The sequence below is a fragment of the Vicugna pacos genome, chromosome 16 (genome assembly GCF_048564905.1).
Source record: "Vicugna pacos chromosome 16, VicPac4, whole genome shotgun sequence".
Classification (NCBI taxonomy): domain Eukaryota; kingdom Metazoa; phylum Chordata; class Mammalia; order Artiodactyla; family Camelidae; genus Vicugna; species Vicugna pacos.
This window is the reverse complement of record NC_133002.1, coordinates 45,168,874-45,189,695: the sequence shown is the minus strand read 5'-3', so window position 1 is coordinate 45,189,695 and position 20,822 is coordinate 45,168,874. Positions and strand designations below refer to the sequence as shown.

Genomic DNA, 20,822 nt, shown 5'->3' with positions numbered 1-20,822 from the left:
TGTACTCATAAAACCAGAATTAATGAGAAATCAAACACCCAGTAGGGATGATTCCAGTTAAAATGGAAAGTCACTGGGAAAAAAGGATCTTATACAATATTAATTACTTGTTACAAACATTCCTCTATGCCCCATATTATAGAGAGGAAAATCGACTTGGACTGAAACCAAAGTCAAATCTGCAGCTATCTGGTTTGTTTTTTTTTTTTAAAGGAGGGGATTAGGTTTGTTTGTTTGTTTAATGGAGGTACTGGGGATTGAACCCAGGACCTCATGCACCCTAAGCATGCAGTCTACCAGAGCTATATATTCTCTTCACCTGCAGGTACCTGTTAATAAGATTATTAGAAAGACAGTAGTGATGGCACAATCATGGAGCAATTGCAATAAAATACAGTGAAAAATGCTTATTAAGCATTGTGTGTACAGGAGAAAATTTAGTATTCAGATCCTTCTGTGAATAAATGTCTAAACTATTATGTATAGCCCCCATCAATTTTATGGATCAATTAACCATAACTTGCCTCTTCAATATCCTGTTTCTTATATCCTGTAGATGTAGAAGTATTTATCAGTTCCCTCTTGCCCTTACCCAATCTAAAAACTTACAAAAAAAAAAAAAGTTTATTTTTGGATAAATAATACATTCGCTTGACTGCAAATACAAAAGGGAAAATCTTTGTTATTTTTCTGCCTATAATATTCCAACAGTCTGGCTGATCTTTTGCTTTTACTCATCAGAAAAATGGCTTCCCATCTACCCTACAAATTGGTGGCACATTAATCTACCCAAACACTGACCTACAAATCAACTGCTTAATACCAACTCCATTTTTACAGCACTTGAGTACAATCTGGTAAGACAAAACAAAGGCTGATATACTTGTTTTATAAAATTAGGAAATCCAGGCTTAAAAATGACAAATGATTTGCCCAAATACATGGAAATTGGGAATAGCAGCATTAAAACCTGTCTCTTGTCAGTTTACTTCCATTCCACCAGTCTATCTCCCTGATATTCAGTGGCTCTCCCGCCTCCAGATGGAAATAAAAAATCTCTATGATCTGGCAGCAATTTACCTTCCTTCTTTTATATCCCCTCACCACATCCAAAGTGGATCCCCTCTAATATTTACATTGACTCATTCGCCAATGTTTCTGTTCTTTATCTTTCTGTTGTCTGCATTTCTGTTAAGTAAAAAATCTTGCCCATCCATCAAAACCCAGTTTAAATGCGGCTGCCTCCTGGAAAACATATCTTGCATTTACTCTTCTTATCTTTACTCCATTAGAAATTCTCCCGCCACTAAAATCTACTTATTTGTATCCTTCTTATGGCATTTAAAACTTTCCTTTAAAACATGTGTATTGTTTTCTCCTCTACTTGATTAAGTTCTTTAAAGGAAAAGACACTCCCTATCAAAGTATGTCTTCCGTAACGAGACAAAGTACTTTGCCTATGGTAGGTACATCATAAAGGAAAGGAAAACACAAATAACTGCACAACTCTTTAGGAGTACAGAAAACAGACAGAGAAAAGAAAAGAAGGATTAAGCTGAGGAAAGCTCTCTAGAGCGTTTGGGACCTAGAGTCACAATCATAGTCAGCAATTAGAATCACCCAGTGAGTTAAAAAAGAAACTTTTAAATCCAGGGACCAATCCAGATCTAGTGGATCAAACCACTTATGCCAATAACCTGCCACCTGTGAAGGTAATAGAGAAAATTTTTAAATTCATGCAATAGCCTAAAGTTGACTTGGTAATATTTTATACTAGGATAGCTTTCATTTTGACTCACCCTAACCATCAAAAATTAAATAGTATACTATTCATCTCCCTTACATCTCTATGAGCTGGGTAAAATTAACCTTATCAAATTCTTTAATGAATATTCCAAAATGTCAGCATTTTGAATGCATGATATGCTTCAGTGCAATATTAGCCAGGCAAGATAAATTGGTTTAAATTAACACAACCACTCACATCAACCTTACTTCAACAGACTTGGTATCAAGGGACTTTATTTAGACCACTTCAAAATCAAAGATATCCCCTCAGAAAGTTAGGATCTAGTGTTCTAAGCCTTTGACAACAAATCAGAGTTCTATTAACTAAGCATTCTGCGTAACTGCTTTGAAGGTGGCAACAATTCTATGTCCTGGGTATGTGCATTAAAAACCATCACTCTAATGTACTCAAAGTATCAAGCAGTAAAATATTGTAACTGGAATTTGCTTTTAAAAACTCCTAAGTATGTGAAGGTGGATAAATGAAATAAGAATGACATTTTTAAAATCTTTAAGATGGATGATAGGCTTACTGGGGTTCATTATTTGGTTCCATTTCAAAATATACACAAATATATTTATACTTATATATACTTAAACATTTTCAAAATCAACTTAAAAAGATTATCACTTTAAAGTTTTGCCTCAAGTGTCACTTAAGATAAATAGGAAAAGAGAACCTACCTCTTACCTTAAACGTACTGTTATGTAATGGTACAATATTCCTCCAAAACCCACAAAAGATTAACTTATTTCTTAAGAAAAGTCAGTAGCATATTTATATCAAAAGGTTTAAGAAAAATCCCAAGAATTGCCATTAATTCCTTTTTTATGCCTCACTGTATCTTCATTTCATATCCTCAACTAAACAGATTTTTAAAATCCGCAGTAATTAATGTTTAATTTTAAAAATGTGCCATTCCTACTGAACTGACATAATGCACCGTTCTACCTACTATTTCCAAATAAAGTTGATGAAGGGCTTATTTCTGAAGTTAGGAAGTATGCACAGAACTTCCAATTCTAAGCCTAACTGCATTCAACTAAGAGATCACTTCTGAACACGTAAAGACTATAGCTAGAGAACCAAGAAAATAGTAAGTGCTTTCTTAAAGGATATTCACATAAGCCCCATTGATTACTACCTCTTTTAGAGTTAAAGAAAACTTAAAAAAAAAAAAAAAATGGGCAGAAGACCCAAACAAGCAATTCTCCAAGGAAGACATACAAATGATCAAAAGTCACATGAAAAAACACTCAATATCACTAATTATCAGAGAAATGCAAATCAAAACTACAATGAGGTATCACCTCACACCAGTCAGAATGGCCGTCATTCAAAAATCCAAAAATGACAAATACTGGAGAGGCTGTGGAGAAAGAGGAACCCTCCTACACTGCTGGTGGGAATGCAGTTTGGTGCAGCCACTATGGAAAACAGTGTGGAGATTCCTCAAAAGACTAGGAATAGACTTACCGTATGACCCAGGAATCCCACTTCTGGGCTTGTATCCAGAAGGAACCCTACTTCAGGATGACACATGCACCCCAATATTCACAGCAGCACTATTTACAATAGCCAAAACATGGAAACAGCCTAAATGTCCATCAACAGGTGACTGGATAAAGATGTGGTATTATTTATACAATGGAATACTACTCAGCCATAAAAACCAACAACATAATGCTATTTGCAGCAACATGGATGCTCCTGGAGAACGTCATTCTAAGTGAAGTAAGCCAGAAAAGAGAAAGAAAAATACCATATGAGATCGCTCATATGTGGAATCTAAAAAACAAAAACAAAAACAAACAAAAACAAAGCATAAATACAGGACAGAAATAGACTCATAGACAGAGAATACAGACTTGTGGTTGCCAGGGGGGCGGAGGGTGGGAAGGGATAGACTGGGATTTCAAAATTGTAGAACAGATAAACAAGATTATACTGTATAGCACAGGGAAATATACACAAAATGTTATGATAAGTCACAGAGAAAAAAATGTGACAATGAGTGTGTATATGTCCATGAATGACTGAAAAATTGTGAACACTGGAATTTGACACAACACTGTAAAATGATTATGAATCAATAAAAAATGTAAAAAAAAGAGATTATACTGTATAGCACAGGGAAATATACACAAAATGTTATGGTAGCTCACAGAGAAAAAAATGTGACAGTGAGTATGTATATGTCCATGTATGACTGAAAAATTGTGCTGAACACTGGAATTTGACACAACACTGTAAAATGACTATAAATCAATAAAAAATGTTTTTTTAAAAAAAAGCCTTCATTTAAAAAAAAGATCTTCAGGGAGGGTATAGCTCAGTGGTAGAGTGCATGTTTAGCATGTATGAGGGTCCTGGGTTCAATCCCCCAGTATCTCAATTAAAGTAAGTAAATAAAACCCTAATCTGCTGCCCTACAAAATATTAAATAAATAAGTAACTTAAAAAAAAAGAAAAAGATCTTCATATCTTCAAAAAATTGTGACTCAAAACAAATTCAAAAGAAAAATTAGTGACCTAATGAACCAACCTATATTTGGCAGGAATTCAAAGAATCTGCCACTTTGGGACCTAACTGAACTGAGTATCTGTTTATTCTAGTGAGAAAAAAACAAAAAACAATCGGTATCAATTTAATCTCAATAAATGTCCAACTACAAAATCAAACCAACACACTTTACTAAACCAAATCTTTGTAACAGCAAAACTAAATATAACTGCATCCACGTAAGGGTATGTAGTTTCCTTAAATACCACTGAGTTCATATTTAGTTGGCCCATCTCTAGGGTAAATGCATACAGAATATCTAGAAATAACCAGAGTTAATACTCCCATTTTAAAAGGCCTGTATTGCTCCATAATAGAAAGAAACCACCAGTGAAACACCTTATGAAAGAACTTGTCCCAGAATTTTTCAAGGTTTCAAAGAATATAACAACCAGGTATCCTCTCAGGCTCACACAACCACCAGCACAAAATGGTTCGTAAAGATTTTCCAAGTATAATGGTCTCTGAAAGGCAGATGGCACAGAAAATATCAAAAACACCCAACTCCCCTTGCAGAATTTAACTTATGATTAACCACAGAATTTAACTTATGATTAACCACATGTCTTAAGACACTAAATATTTCTTTTTTGTCCTAACTTTCCTAAAAACATCCAGCTCCCTGATTAGCTCATATTTACTTCCAAAGAGCATTACTGGAGAAAAGTGAAGCCAAGTAATTTTATCTGCCAGGATTTCTACTCTTAAACTCCCATAAGGCAATTCTACCATTTACTCCCATTTTTTTAAAGGGAGAAAAATTTTCAATTACATCTGTTTATTTTACTAAATGTCTTACTGTCTGCAGATACAGGTTATGGAAACTAGTTAATTTGCTTAGAAGTCACATAAATAGCTTTGATATTCATCTATAAGGCTGCGATTCTTCCAGGGAGAATACGGTAATTACCTCATCCCTACTATCTGATATGCTATGCTATGTCTTCCCTGCAGTTGCAAATCACTGCCTAAATGAGCTGCTGTTAAAAATGAGAATATGCATGTACATTAGGTGAGTGCATGCAAGCATGGGGTATTGATTTCTGTTAGGGGAGACAGAGAAGGAAAGCTGAAAACTGCTGTTCTCAAAAACAGAGGTGCTTGTAACATCATTTGTAAACATAATTCATCAAACAAAAAACATTAAGGATTTAAATTAGTTATGCCACACAGCAAATTTTTCTTTAAGACACAAATAAACCATATTCTAAGAAAGTTATTAACATGAAGCTTGAAAAATATCTCGCTCCTTTTTAACACGGGCTTTGGGATATGAAAAGGACAGACTCCCAAGAGTCTAGTCCCTACAATGCTAATTGTACCTGCCACTGTAGTTTATCTAAATTATTTCCTAGTTACCTTTCAGCACCCACTATTCCTTCTAAGAGAACAAATTAGTTTGACACTCCATCTTTTTAGGCTCCTCCAAAATACTGTTCTTACCCAATTTAAGCAAAGTAGAACTATCAAGTGAGCTCCCTGATAAAGAGGCATATGATACATAAAACAGAGAGAACATAAGATCAAAGAAAAAAATTTAAAAAAAAACTCTAAAGAGAAAATACAACAACATTTTTAGGCAACACCCATCCCCCTATATTCTTCGAACAAAAAGCAGGAGGTCAATTATACTTGTCTACAGAAAAAGAAATGCTTCTAAGTTGGAAAAGTGAACATTCCTTCTAAACTTAAACCATACCATTTCCAAAGACCCAGAATTAAAGTCTGATATCAGCTGCTTATCCATTGTTATTCTCAACTAAGCTCTGGAATTTAATATCACAATAACTTCCAAAATTCACCCTTACTACAATAGCCAGTAAATGTATATTAAAATAACCAGTAAGAATCTTCATATAGGAAAACAAATGAGTTACCTTTAGTGTGATATACAATAGCAGCCCTCAGGTCAAAAGAACCCCAGCTATCATTCCTTTCTAGGCCTCTCTGGTATCTCTGTTCTTTGGCGGAGCCTAATAAAGTGTTCGTAGGAGACGCCAGAGGATTTTGATTTTCTATCTCATAGTCCTTTGAGAGAAACACTAAAGCACCTTGACTACTGGTGTCTGCTTTCTGCAGGTCACCTATATGACTGGGTTCCAAGGATAAGGCTCCACTCTCACTAGTAGTCCCAGATTTTAGAATGCTACCCAGAACTTGAGGACTAGTCCGTTTTTCCAGCTCATAAGCCTTGGGAAACACAGGATGCTCAGTTCCTGAGGGGATTATTTCAGCACCCTGTGAAACCAAAGTGGCAGGATATTCCCCTTGAAATGTCACCTCCATCACTTTATGATCTGATGATTTCCCAATAACAGTCTCAGGGCCAGCACTGGGTTCATTGATAAATGATAAACCCCACTGATTCTGGAAAATATCCCCCAGGTTTTGCTGATCTGTTTGAGAGGGTAGATCCACTTGTGCTGTGCTCAACAGCACAGTTTGCATATTTGAAGGGTAGATAAAAAGGCTGGACTTTATTTGTTCAACAGCTGCTGAAGTCAGATTCATGTCTTGGAGAACTGAATCAGTCCCAGAAGAGATGGGTGTTAAAGTACTAGCAGCAGTAGTTAGCAGTGGCTGACCCCCTGGAGAATACACACTTGCATCAGTCCCTGCTAAAACTGGCCCATTAGAAAAGTTGGCCGAAGTAACAGATTTCAGCGCTGACATAGGGACCTGGGATAACCGACTTGAAGACTGGGTCTGAGTTTCCCCAGTAGATGAAGAAGAGGATGAAGACGAAGATGGTGACACGGAAGAGTTCTGTACAGTTTTGTTGAGGTTTTCCTTAACTTTGCTTGCATAACTTATTTTAGGAACTATTTTAGCACTGCTATTGTCCACTGGAAAAACTGGGGGTGGTTTAAATAGGGTCCACGAATCCTCTTTGGAGGCAACAGAAGTATGCTTTCCTTTGGGCCGGTCATCAAACTTCTTGTTGCTTACACCAGGTTTAACATCAGAGCTTTTCCTCAACGTATCACCCACAGCAGGTTTTCCTCGACTTGTTCCTCCAGGCCCAGTTTCATACTTCCAGATGGGCTTTGAACCATCTACTCGATTTCCCTTTTGTTCACTGTAGTCAGGCTTGAAAGTTTCAAGTCCCTGTTTTAAGGTTGGGACATTGGTCTCTTGTTGCATTATTTTGTCCTGCACTAAATTAAGGTTTTCACAACCCTTGGCACTATTGCGCCTAGCTTTCCTTTTTTTAGGAGTGGTATATCCGCTCTCAGATCCACTACCATCATTATCTGCTCCTTTGCCCATATAACCATTAGTAATATAGCCAGAATTACTTGTTACAACACCATTTGGAATTGCTACAGTATCAGTCTTGTCTACAGATTGGTTCTCTCCAGATTTATTTTCGTAAGACTTCCCATTCTTTTTGTCCATACTGTTTTTCTGAACGAAATTCCTGGTTTTAATTCCTGCTTTCCCAAAGGTGCTGGACTTTACAGTCTGCTTCAGATTAGTGTCTACCACTTGTTGGTTGCCATTGAGGACCCTGGAAATAGGGTTGGTAGCTTCATCAGAACCCAGGCTCTTTAAAGATATTTCTCTTTCTCCAGCATTACCATTTAGTTCACCATAGCCTAGAGAGGAGAAAAAAAAAGTTTAAAAAAATTACAATATGTAAATTATAGTACCTAACATTTAAGGACTATTTATTTACTGTATGCTAGACACTATTCTGTGAGCTTCAGCTTTTTATGTTATTATTTCATAACTCTATGAGATAACACTTGTCAGCCCCATTTTACAGATTAGGAAGTTTACTAAGCAAGAGACAGAAATGAGCTGAGAATCAAACCATAGTCCAAGGTCAGAAAGAACATGACCTCTTAATAATACCTCTCATCTAACAGGATCAACCTCCCCATCATTCTCATCTTACAAAATTTCCTTTACAATTAAAAGCAGAGCTACCCTCTGGGCAAAAATCAAGTTATATTGATAGAGTAAATCTTAGTACTACAGGAAAATTAAAGATTCCACATCTGTGAAACCATAAATGGCTGGTGGTCACCCTAAGTAGTTTCTCTTGCACTCTGTCAAATAAAAATCTAACACTTGTGAAGTTTTTCAAAAGTAGTCTTAAATTCCATTGACATTTCCCAGACATTAGAGCATACTGATATTGTATGAAACCAAAACACCTACGTACTAACTCTTATATATTTTCTTTATTTTACATTTGGGTAAACAGACTCTCAGGGAAATTAAGTAGCTTGCCCAAGTCACAAAGTACAAGACCTGGAAAGTTGAATTTCAGTCTGTCTGGAACATCATTTCCTATCACTATGTCATACTGCCTAACCAAATAATTCAGTAAGAAAATACTAAAAAATTACAATGAAAGGTATTTAATTTTAAAGAGTGTTACAGTATTCAAGTTTAAATTAAGAACTTCAATCACCATGAACAGTTTATCACTATAGGTGATTTGACGGGGTCAACTTTTCCATTTCCTTACTAGTAAAAATAGTGATACTATTTATCTACCTTTCTATGAAATAGTCCCAAAAGCATCTTGAGATCAAGTCATTAGAAACCAATACATGATAAAAAGGGAGGATATACACACATACTCATTTAAGGCAGCTTTTCAGGGGGTAGGGAAGGATCCAACAGGAATACTAAGTAATTTGGCTTTGTCATTTTCATTCATTCTCTTGGGCCTTCAGCCTGTGAAGGCTAAAGGCACTTGAACTTGTATATTGTTTTGAAACTTTGTTTTGATTTCAAATATGGCAAATATCAATAGATATAACCCACATCAAAAGGTCTTTGTATACTTTAAGAGTATAAGGGACACTAAGATTTTTTAAGTTTGAGAACCACTGTTTTAAAAGAACTTGAGGTGGAACAGAACATATTTTGAGAATATTCACAACAGGGTTTACTATTATTTTAGTCACTTACTCTACATCAGATAAAAAAATGGGAATACTACAAATGAGCAAATAAAGGCATTTTCTTCTGTTGCATTAATTTTCATGAAATAACTCAAGAAAACATACTCAAGGCGTAATCATTCTTGAGATCGAGTGGCACAGAACTTGTTCCACTAGGGAACATATTTTGTGAAAGTTCTTAACTTCTGTAGAGTTACATTTTAGTTTTTGGCTGGCTGAAAAAGCTATGATAGCCAATCAAATCAAATTTTTGGTGAAAAATTCTAAGTATGAAACAGCAAAGACTACTGCTTAGGTTGTTTTCTAAAGTGTTATTTCTTTTAGAAAAGCAGAAATTTGCTCAACAGAGATTCTCAACATTTTTAACAGACATAAATTTACTGGTGTACAACTCTAGACCAAAGAGAACTACATATACCATTTAACAAGTTTAAACAAAGGTCTGTACCCTTGAGCCAGTTAGTTATAACTTTTTAGATCTAAAAGATAAGCAGTCTTAAACACCAGGTAAAATCCAGTGTCCAAACTAAGTTGGACTAAAGCCAAAACTTTTAAGTTAAATAAGATAATTTTTCCTGTTTAGTGGCCTTTATATCAGAAATCACCAAACTATTTTAAAACTCCCCAGAAGTCACTATACTTCCACCCGCAAGTTTTAATGACAAGAAACATTTTTCATTTAACTATATAAAATTTTTCCCATGGCAATCTTGTCGGTTTGCAAAAAGTCTGCCAGAGATATTTTCTTTTTAAAACTTAGGTATTTAAGAAAAATGTAAACACTATAGAATTACTGAGAAAAATCAAAGGCTTCCTACTGCTTTTATGAGTTAGGGCTGCCATGCTAAAAAAAGCATCTGACCCTACTTCAAATGGACTGAGCAAAACTTGAGTCCTGATAAATCTAGCTTTTAGATTAGAATCTGAAGTTACTGAATACATTTGGCCCTCTCTTGCGCCCTCTTCTGGATTAATAAAACTTCCTCTTTATAGGCTTGTGGGTAATGTGCCATAAAAGCCCACCTCAGCACAATACAGATATATTCAAAAACCCTCACAAGTTTTCTTGGTAAATTAGCTTTATGCATGTTGAAGCAACAGTAATGTAACCAGGCCACAAATGAAAAGCTTCTCACCTCAAATTGTTTATGTTCTCTCAAAACCACTAAACCCAGTTTTCCCTATTTATACCCATCCAGGATAAGACAAACTAATTTGAAGGATGCCACCTTGTACGGTTCAGGGACTGCTTCTGTAAGTAAAGAGGAATCCTGTAGGAGGATATTAATACCTGATGAACAAAAGTAGATTTTCCAATCTGAAAAGTAATACTGCCTTATCGTCCAAGTAACCATAATCAGATTTTTCTCACCTTTAAGTTGAAAAACATTTAATGTTAAAAAAAATTCTAGTGTTGCATAGTTTCTAAATTTCTAAACTGTTCCAAATCCTTAGGATTAAACGCTCAACAAACACATTTATACGTTCATTTCTATTGCACACTATCAGTTCCTACCACCCCTCAAAATGGAAAATCTGACATTTCAATTTCAGTCTTCAAGTTACATTAAGTATCCAATAGAAAAGCAGTTTTTCTTCAGCTCTCAGTAACTGCTTATATCAAACTTGGCATGCTTGGTTTAATACTGATTTTCTAACCATTTCAGTTTATAAAGAACCCTTAATTTTTGTAAAAAAAAAAAATCTGCCTGGTTATAAAGTTTAAAGTTCATTTCTTCTCAAATATTTTCTAAAACGACTTTTGCCCTCAATTTAACATTTGTTAAAAACAAGAGTTCGGGAGATTCATACTGGTTTTAAAACGGGAAAACATCTTCCCTTTTAAGGTGGAAAAAGCCTCGTCCCAAGCAAGATGGTAGTGCACCAACATCATGGATGAGCCACCTCGGTTCACCCCGTAAGGGCAAGAGGGGTCAAAAAACAAAAACAAAAAAAACCCTTGCCCTCTCACCCATCCAAACATTTGTTCTATCTCTCTCCTCAAAAACACTACCCAAGCACAGAAGGTAAATGTAGGGGGCAGGAGTTGGAAGGAGACAGAACAAGCTTTTTGTGTAAAAATGAGCTGCTAGAAGGAAAGGGCCCAAGTGAAAGCCTGAGAGGCGGAGTCGTGAGCGAACCTGGCAGGAGACGAGGTTCCTGTAGCAGAGAAACTCGTGACCGGGGGAGCCTGGTTCCCGCTGGGTACCCCACCCGGCCTTCAGGCACCGCCTCTACCCAAAATGTATCCCCCCGCCACCCCCCGCCAGGCCTCCTGCCCAGAGAAGCGCCGCGGCCACCGCCCGCGGCCTCCTTCTCCCTACACTCCTCTTGGAGGCCGGCTCCCCGCCCCGACCGCCCGCGCCTCCCGCCGCACTCGCGAGCGGGAAACACGGCCGCCGGCGCGCGGGGCCCGGCGCAGGCCGCTCCCCTCGTGGCCGCTTCCCTCCCCCACCCCAACCGCCCCCGCCCCTCACCCCAGGGACCCGCCCGGGGCCGCGCGGCCGCCACCGGGTTACACAACCCGGCCAGCGACGGGGGGAGGGGCGGCCGCGGGCCGGGGGCGGCGGCGCCCCCGCAGTGCGGGGGCCGAGATGACGCGGGTGGGGATCCCGAGCCACCAGGCTCGGCCGCAGCGTGCGCCCCTCGACACCCTTCCCCCTCCGCTCTTCAGTGGGCCGGAGTCGGTGACAGGAATCGGCTTCCAACATGGCGGACAGGAAGCGGCCCCGCGAGGAGAAGAGAACATTCCAGCCGCGCCGGCTCTGGGGGGAGCGGGCCTGGGGCGCCGGCCTCGGGAGGAGCCAGGGGGACAGGCTGCGAGGTCCGGTGCCCCAAAGGGGCGTCTAGGGGTGGAAATGACCCGAGAGACGAGGGGTCCCCGCCGCCCCCCAGACGGGGAACCCCAAGGCCACAGGTGGGCTTGGGGTGGCGGGTGAGGGAGGACGCTTCCTCAGCTCTGCCCCCCTATACTCTCTCTTCGCCGCCTGCAAAAGGGTCTCGCGACGCCACCCGAGTCGAAATTCACTAGGCCTTCCCGAGTTACACCCCGAAGGACTTTGGGGCGGGCTAGGTTCACCCCAACCCAGGGCCCCCAAATTAGGGTCTCTCCAGCGCCACAGGAAGGTAAACGAGAAAGGGATCTAAGGCTGGACTTCCAAGGCCGACCCTCCGGGTTTCCCTCCAGCCCGGGTGGGGGCCGGGAAGGTCACACCGGCCTGGTTGGGCCTCTCCCATGCTGAGGGGAAGAGGGCGCTGCAAACCCCGAGGCCCAGCCCGAGCTTTCGGAGAATGAAAGGGGGCTTCCCCAGACCCGCAGGACACGGACACACACATACACACACACCCGGACCCCGACCGCGCTTTACCGATCCAGCCCCACCCCCATCTCCCCTACCCCCAACCTCGGTTCCCCTTCCCCCACTCGTCCTCCCTCCCGGACCTGTTTTCTTCTTCGGCGTTTCCTGGTGCTGCTGGAGGGCGTGTTTCTGCTCATGTTTCAGCGGCTTTGGCTGGGCCTTGGGGCTCCCCTCGGCTCCATGCTGCAGGTATTGGTGAGGCTGCTGGTGATGGTGATGGTGATGGTGGTTGTGGCTGTGGTTGTAGAAATAATAATGGTGGTGGTGGTGCGGCTGCTGTTGTTGCTGCTGCTGGGGGTGATGGTGCGGATGGTGGTGGCTGTGATGGTGCTGAGACTGTGGCTGGCCGGGCTTCTCCTCCATTGAAAGCGGCTGGGACTCTCTAGCTGAGGCTGCGGGCTGCTGCACCGTCAGGATCTGAGACTGCTTCTCAGGGCTCACTCAGTATATCTGAGCGCGTCTCGCCAGCGCACTGGTTAACCGAGCGATTCTGCGAGATTGGCAGCCGCACCCCAGCAATCAGGAGCCACGCTGCGCCTCAGGCCCCGCCCCTAGCCCAAATCCTCTTTCCTTCCCCTTCGCCACTGCCTCCTGGCCAACGCCACTTACCCTGAGCAACCTCACAGGGCCGGTCCTTCAACGTCAGCACTATGGCTCTCTCTTCTGTCGCTTTCTCTCCTTCACCGCGCAGTCAGCGAACAGCACTTTCTACACTCCTCGACCGCAAGCAAGCTCCTGTCGAGGATGGCAGATTCCACTGGCGATTCCACTGGCTCTGGGAGCCATCTGTTGGTTTTGCACCTCCTAGAATCTGTTGCCTTTTTTTTTTTTTCTCCCTAAATCCTTTTCCGGGTAACCAGAGGGGAAGCTCAGTTCCCTTAACCCTGAGACCACTAAAGGGGGCAATATAAAAAGAAGAAATAAATACATTTTTAAGAATACAAGAGCTTCACAATCCAGTAGATCATTTTGTATTCTGGATTCATTTTGCTTTGTATTCATATGCTAATCTCTTCCTTTCCACGAAGGGATTATAGGGTTCCACAATGGGGTGTCTGTGTAATTTTCTAAAAGGGCACAAAGGGTTTAAATCATTGTTCCTTTGTAGTTGAAGGCAAGAGAGAGCGGGAGGAATGAAAATCTAAAATCCAAGTAGTTTTTTTTTTATTTTAAACTCTGCAGGTGAGGTAAACTATGGAACCAAGATAGGTTTTAGAATATGAAGGGTTTGAAGAGAGAAAGAAGGGGAAAGAGCACTTTAAAAGTTATTTAAAAAAATTTTTTGCATGTATGAAAAATATTCGAAGTTAAAGAAATGCTCTATTGCATTTTGTAATATTGATTTAACTTATCCTGCATTATCACCTCACAGCCTGATTTTTTAATAGCAAATGTCAGGAGAGTGGTTAGGAAGGAAGGAAGAAAAGGATTGTGAAGGGGGCACAGGGGTGCACTATGATCATATTTTATTTCCTAACCTAGATGGTGATTACACATATATTTGCTTTATAATTATTTCTTAAACTGAATATGTATGTATACATTTTTCTCAGTATATGTTACACTGGGGACATTTTTGAAAAATTTACCATAAAATTTACCATTTTAAATCATTTTTAAATAAACAGTTCAGTGTCAGTAAGTATATTCACATTGTTGTGCAACCATCACCACTGTCCATTTCCAGAACTTTTCATCATCAGAAACTGAAACTCTGTACCCATTAAACAATAGCTCCCCACCCCCTCCTGCTCCCATGCCCTGGTAAACATTTTATTTTCTGTCTCTGTGATACTTCATACAAGTGGTATCAGAATATTTGTCCTTTTGTGTCTGGCTTATTTCACTTAGCATAATGTCTTCGAGGTTCATCCATGTAGTGGTATGTATCAGAATTTCCTTTCTTTTTAAGGTTGAATAATATTCCATTGTATGCATATGCCATGTTTTGTTTATCCATTCATTAGGCAATGGACTTCTGGATTGCTTCCTCAGTGCACGTGATGGTTGACAATTTTTAAAATGTGGCTTGAATTCTACAGCAGGACAATGTTAAAGGAACAAAGAAGCATGAACGGGAAAGTTTGTTCTTTGAAGTTAATGAATATCAGCACAAAAGCATAATTAAAGGTAAAAGCCTTTTTCCGACAGTAAATGTCACTGAATGCAGACAACCGTGTCCAGACTTTGACTTGTTTTTTATAGTGAGGATTTGCACTGCCTTACTAAATTTTAAAGAAAGACCCCTTTGGGTGGAGGGGGAGTACATTTACCCAATTTTGAGAGCTAAAACCCCAATAAAAACGTATTGTGGCAAATAAGTCTTTGCCATTGAATAGTACTGCACCACTTTCCCATCTATTAAATAAAAGTGTTTATGGAGTTTAAGATTATGTTGATAGGGCTTTATATTCTATTACTGATGTGGACATTTGGTTGGAAATCAAGAATTCCTGAGTCATAACTTCTCTTTCTACATTTTCTACATTATAGTTGAAGGCTAAGCAAAAGCACTTGCTCTGAGTTTCTGACTTTTCACACTTTAGCCTGCCTTAGTTTCTTCACCCACAGTTATAGGAAATTTAGGACACTAAACCTCACTCTCAGACGCTCTAGTTACTGTGGTTCTTTTGTTTGTTGGGGGGGGGAGGTAATAGGTTTATTTATTTATTTTTAATGGAGGTAATGGGGATTGAACCCAGGACTTCATGCATGCTAGGCATACCCTCCCACCTCAGATGCTCTAATTACTACGAATGTTGCTGTAGTAGTATGTAGTAGTATGGAGAAAGGCTTGTGATATACTGTAAGAAAAAAGTGCAGAATATTAAATTCTATGTACAAGATAATAACCTTTAAAAACATGAATTTTAAAAAATACATATGGAAATACAACAGTAGAATATGTACCTTTTTTTGACCTAATTTTTCTAAAATAGTTTTAGGTAAAATATATTTTGAGATTTGCCATGTATTTGAAAATACTAATACTATAATACCAAACCTCTTTGAAAAGAGAATAATCGGGTCTACTTATTTCAAGCATATTTTTATAAAATGAAATCTGTATTCAGGCAGAAAACACAGAAAGGAAACACAGAGTAAGTCTGGAGAAATTTTCTCTTCTCTGTTTTCCAAATGTTCTGTTATATAGCTATTACTTTTCATAGTCAAATTATTGTTTTAAATTAAAATAATAAAAAATTGAATCTGCACAATCCTTTGAAACTCATTTTACACGGTGTTTTACCTACAGTCAATGTGGGAAGTTATAATAGAGAGACAGGAAATTCCCATATAAGGTAGGTTAATGTTTTAGCTATCACTGTAATCATAATACCTAATATTTATTTAGCATTTACAATGTGTCAGGAACTGTACCAAGTATTTTGTCTTTATTTCCATTTGCAATTCTTTGAGGTAGATATTAAGCCCATTCTACAGATAAGGGATTTGCCTGAAGAAATTGAGACTTGCTTATAATTTAAAAGCCACAAAGTTAATAGTGAGGCCTGAAGTAGATTCCAGGTCTACTGGAGAGAAAGAATTTCAAACAGTATCAAAGTGTGATATACATTTCCAAAATTTTAGTAAACCTCTCTAAAAAAACATTCAAACTATATCATAGCCACCTTGAAGATGGTATCTGGTTATCAGCAGAGGCAGATGTGCTATGAAGCTAATGAAGATTCAGGGCCCCTCAATGCACAGGCCCCTCCAAGGGCTCCTGGAGGAGCCCTGAAAATGGTCTCTTGAAAGAACTAGATATTTTTTCATTATTTTGTAAAATTTTAAGAAGCATTTTTGTATTTTCCCTTAATGAGGGCCCCCCAAAACCTGAATTCACCCCTGTTAACAGTCATTTTTAATAGTCATTTGGGAATCTGACTTAGAAGTGTTGTAACTTCAATAGTACTTTAAAAGCTTACAGTCATATTTTATAACAACATGGAAAAATGTTACACTATAAATCAAGTGAAAAAGCAAAATAGTAAATTATATGAATATATTATGATTGCATATAAAATATGAATTCAAGGAATGTGAGGGAACTTGAAAATGAAAGCAATAAAATCTTTTTTTTTTTAATTTCTGGTTTGATTTCATCCTTTTTTTTTTTTACATTTTTTTATTGATTCATAATCATTTTACAGTGTTGTGTCAAATTCCAGTGTTCAGCATGTTCAGCACAATTTTTCAGTCATTCATGGACATATACACACTCATTGTCACATTTTTTTCTCTGTGATTTATCATAACATTTTGTGTATATTTCCCTGTGCTATACAGTGTAATCTTGTTTATCTATTCTACAATTTTGAAATCCCAGTCTATCCCTTCCCACCCTCTACCCACCCCGTAACCACAAGTCTGTATTCTCTGTCCATGAGTCTATTTCTGTCCTGTATTTATGCTTTGTTTTTGTTTGTTTTTGTTTTTTAGATTCCACATATGAGCGATCTCATATGGTATTTTTCTTTCTCTTTCTGGCTTACTTCACTTAGAATGACATTCTCCAGGAGCATCCATGTTGCTGCAAATGGCATTATGTTGTCGGTTTTTATGGCTGAGTAGTATTCCATTGTATAAATATACCACATCTTCTTTATCCAGTCACCTGTTGATGGACATTTAGGTTGTTTCCATGTTTTGGCTATTGTAAATAGTGCTGCTATGAACATTGGGGTGCAGGTGTCATCCTGAAGTAGATTTCCTTCTGGGTACAAGCCCAGGAGTGGGATTCCTGGGTCATATGGTAAGTCTATTCCTAGTCTTTTGAGGAATCTCCACACTGGTTTCCATAGTGGCTGCACCAAACTGCATTCCCACCAGCAGTGTAGGAGGGTTCCCCTTTCTCCACAGCCTCTCCAGCATTTGTCATTTTTGGATTTTTGAATGACGGCCATTCTGACTGGTGTGAGGTGATACCTCATTGTAGTTTTGATTTGCATTTCTCTGATAATTAGTGATATTGAACATTTTTTCATGTGCTTTTTGATCATCTGTATGTCTTCCTTGGAGAGTTGCTTGTTTAGGTCTGCTGCCCATTTTTGGATTGGGTTGTTTATTTTTTTCTTATTGAGTTGTATAAGCTGCTTATGTATTTTGGAGATCAAGCCTTTGTCGGTTTCACTTGCAAAAATTTTCTCCCATTCCGTAGGTTTTCTTCTTGTTTTATTTCTGGTTTCCTTTGCTGTGCAGAAGCTTGTAAGTTTAATTAGGTCCCATTTGTTTATTCTTGCTTTTATTTCTTCTAGGATAAAATTTTTGAAATGTATGTCAATAAAATCTTTTTATTCATTTGTTCATTTGCAAATATTTATCAGGCACTTTTTATATACCATGTCTTACACTTTTTGTTATTTTTTTTTAATCCATTACCCTTATTGATACAGTTTTGGAATTTGGTTAAATATATTTGCAAGACTGTCTTAATTATCAAATGAAAATCACTTTTCAAACATCTTTATTCTTACACTTTGTCTACTATGACAACCTAAGAGATACAGAAATATTTATTTCTCTGGACCTCAGTTTTCTTCTCTCTAAAATACGGAGAATGGGCAAAGTAGCCACAAAATTCCTTCCCACTCTGACATTCCATGTTCAATATTACTGTTCTTTCTTTCCAGATTACCCCTTTATTTCATTGTAATTAAACTACATAACAGCAAGAAATGTAGCTAATAAAAATCTAGTTTTCAACTGTAACAATTGACTATAACTTTACAGAAATTATGGTCAGAAACAGTATTATGTAGTTTTGTATAAGTGGAAATTGGCTCTCTGATGATAGTTCCAGTCTCAGAATGAGGCAAATCACTGGTAACATCCACTGTTTTACTTCAGTAGGGAAAGAATTTTATTCATGTATATTTCCTTTAGATCTTAATATTTTTGCCTAGAGACACTAGCTTCAAAAAACTTTCAAAGGAATTGAACAGAGGTATGGGTAAATTAGGTTAGTCCTTTAATAACTGGAATATGATGACTTTTCTAAATACCAAAGTTTTTTTAAATGACATTTTTCTTTTATGAAAAGTATTACGGGCAAAAGTTTCAGGGAGAAACTATAGCAGAGTGGTATGAGTATAAATCTTGCACTCAGACAGAACTCGGATGGAATCTCTATGCTGAAACTGCTTAGCTTTGTGACTTTTTGTGAGCAAATTATTTAACTTTTCTAAGCCTTAGTTTACTTATTTGAAAGGTGGAAGTAATACTAGTGCCTAACTCACAAGGTGTAGGGAAAGTTAAACAAGATAATGTAAATAAAGTTGTTGAATATAGTGTTTATAAAGTTAGTAAGTGGTACTAAATATTAAATATTAGTGCTAGTAAATTATTAAATATTAGATATAGATGTTACACTTTCAGGTATGATATTTCATTAAGGAAACTGAGTTTTAGAGAAATCAAGTTAACCAAGAATAGAATGCTTTCCCAAATTTTAAAAGGATAAGCAAATAGCCCTTTTGGCTCTCTGAGAGCACCATGGCAATGGGCAAGAACAAGCACCTTGTGAAAAGTGGTAAAAAGATTGCCAAGAAGAAAGTGGTTAGTCCATTTTCTATGAAAGATTGGTATGATGTGAAGGCACCAGCTATGTTCAATATATGAAATATTGGAAAAACACTAGTCAGGAACATTCAAGGAATCAAAATTACAGCTTATGGCTTCAAGGGTTTGAAGCAAGCCTTGCTGATCTGCAGAATGATGAAGTCGCACTTAGAAAATTCAAGCTAATTATTGGGGATATTCATGGCCAAAATTGCCTGACCAACTTCTGTGGCATGGATCTTACCTGTGACAGACTGTGCTCCAAAATGGTCAAAAGATGGCAGGCTATGCTTGAGGCTCACGTTGATGTCAAGACTACCAGCGGTTATTTGCTTCATCTATTCCATGTTGGTTTTACTAAAATATGCAATAGTCATATTTGGAAGCCCTTGTATGCTAAGCAAGCACCAACAGGTTCACCAAATCTAGAAGAAGGTGATGGAAATCATGACCTGAGAGGTGCAGATAAGTGACTTGAAAGAAGTGGTCAGTAAATTGATTCCAGATAGCATTGGGAAAGACATAGAAAAGGCTTTGCTAATCTGTTTATACTCTCTATGATGTCTTTGTTAGAAAAGTAAAAAATCCTGAAGCAAAATGTGAATTACGTAAACTCACGGAACTTCATGGTGAAGTTAGTAGCTGGAAAAGGTACTGGTGTTGCATGAGTTGCATGCTAAAGTTGAATGAGCTAATGGATATGAGCCACTAGTCCAAGAATATGTTTAAAATTCAGACTTCTAATGGTGACAAAGTCTTATTTGTGATGTTTTAAAAAATAGAATAGACAACTGCTGTCAACTAAAATCAACAGTGCATTCAGTCTCAGTAGCAGTCCTCTCTGAGCAGCAGGTTCAGAGTTGACTTTCACCTTCTTCTTTGCCTGCCTGTTTTTTCTAAATTTTGTACCTTGAACATTTATTCCTTTTGTAAAAAAAAAAAAGTATTTTTTTAAAATAAGTGAATTCAACATCTGACTATCCTGTGAACATTAATCAACAAAAAAAAAAAAGAGAGAGACCAAGGGAATTATGAGGCCCTTTTGAATTCCCTTTTGAGTCTCCAGTAGACAAAATGAATTTATGTATGAATGAATCCATAAATGTTTAGTTGTAAGTATATATACCCAGTTTGTTGGAGTCCATAGTTAGATGCATCCAGAAGTTGGGTAAAATGTCACTCCCTGAGAATAAAATTAGTAAGACTCAACATAAACTGGCTGAAATTAACCACTAATAGGGAATCTAGTTACTGTGGTTAGAATGCCTAAGAAGCTATTAAAATAAATAGCGTAACTATGGAAACTACTGTTGTAGTTTTTATTCAATTTTATTTCCCTCCCTATTGTCTTTTAGTGTTTTTAAATTTAGCATTTCAAAAGTTATGTGATTGGTATTGTGTTGTTTATTGCTATATAACAATTTACCCCAAAACTCAGTGCCTTAAAAACAATGCTTATTATCTCACAGCTTCTGAAGGTCAGGAATCCGGGGGCTGTATAGCTAGGTGCCTCTAGCTCAAGGTCTCATGAGATTGTTGGGAGCAATTGCTTCCAAGCTCACTCATGTGGTTGTTGGTAGGATTCAGTTTTTTATAAGGTGTTGTACTGAGGACCTCAGTTCCTTACT

General features: G+C 38.2%; 1 protein-coding gene and 1 pseudogene across 1 annotated transcript in view; one reads left to right on the top strand and one right to left on the bottom strand.

Annotated features, from left to right (window-relative positions):
• Positions 1-13,094, bottom strand: part of NUFIP2 (nuclear FMR1 interacting protein 2) — a 28,481-nt gene extending 15,387 nt beyond the window's left edge. Inside the window, exons 1-2 of the mRNA XM_006214396.4 lie at positions 12,717-13,094; positions 6,230-7,951 (exon numbers count right to left, since the gene is read on the bottom strand). Of these exons, the coding sequence (XP_006214458.2) occupies positions 6,230-7,951; positions 12,717-12,996 (2,002 nt within the window). The 5' untranslated portion in view covers positions 12,997-13,094. The remainder of the gene's footprint in view (positions 1-6,229; positions 7,952-12,716) is intronic.
• A 6,034-nt stretch (positions 13,095-19,128) lies between these two features.
• Positions 19,129-19,923, top strand: LOC102525234 (small ribosomal subunit protein eS1-like; annotated as a pseudogene).
• The last annotated feature ends 899 nt before the right edge of the window (positions 19,924-20,822 follow it).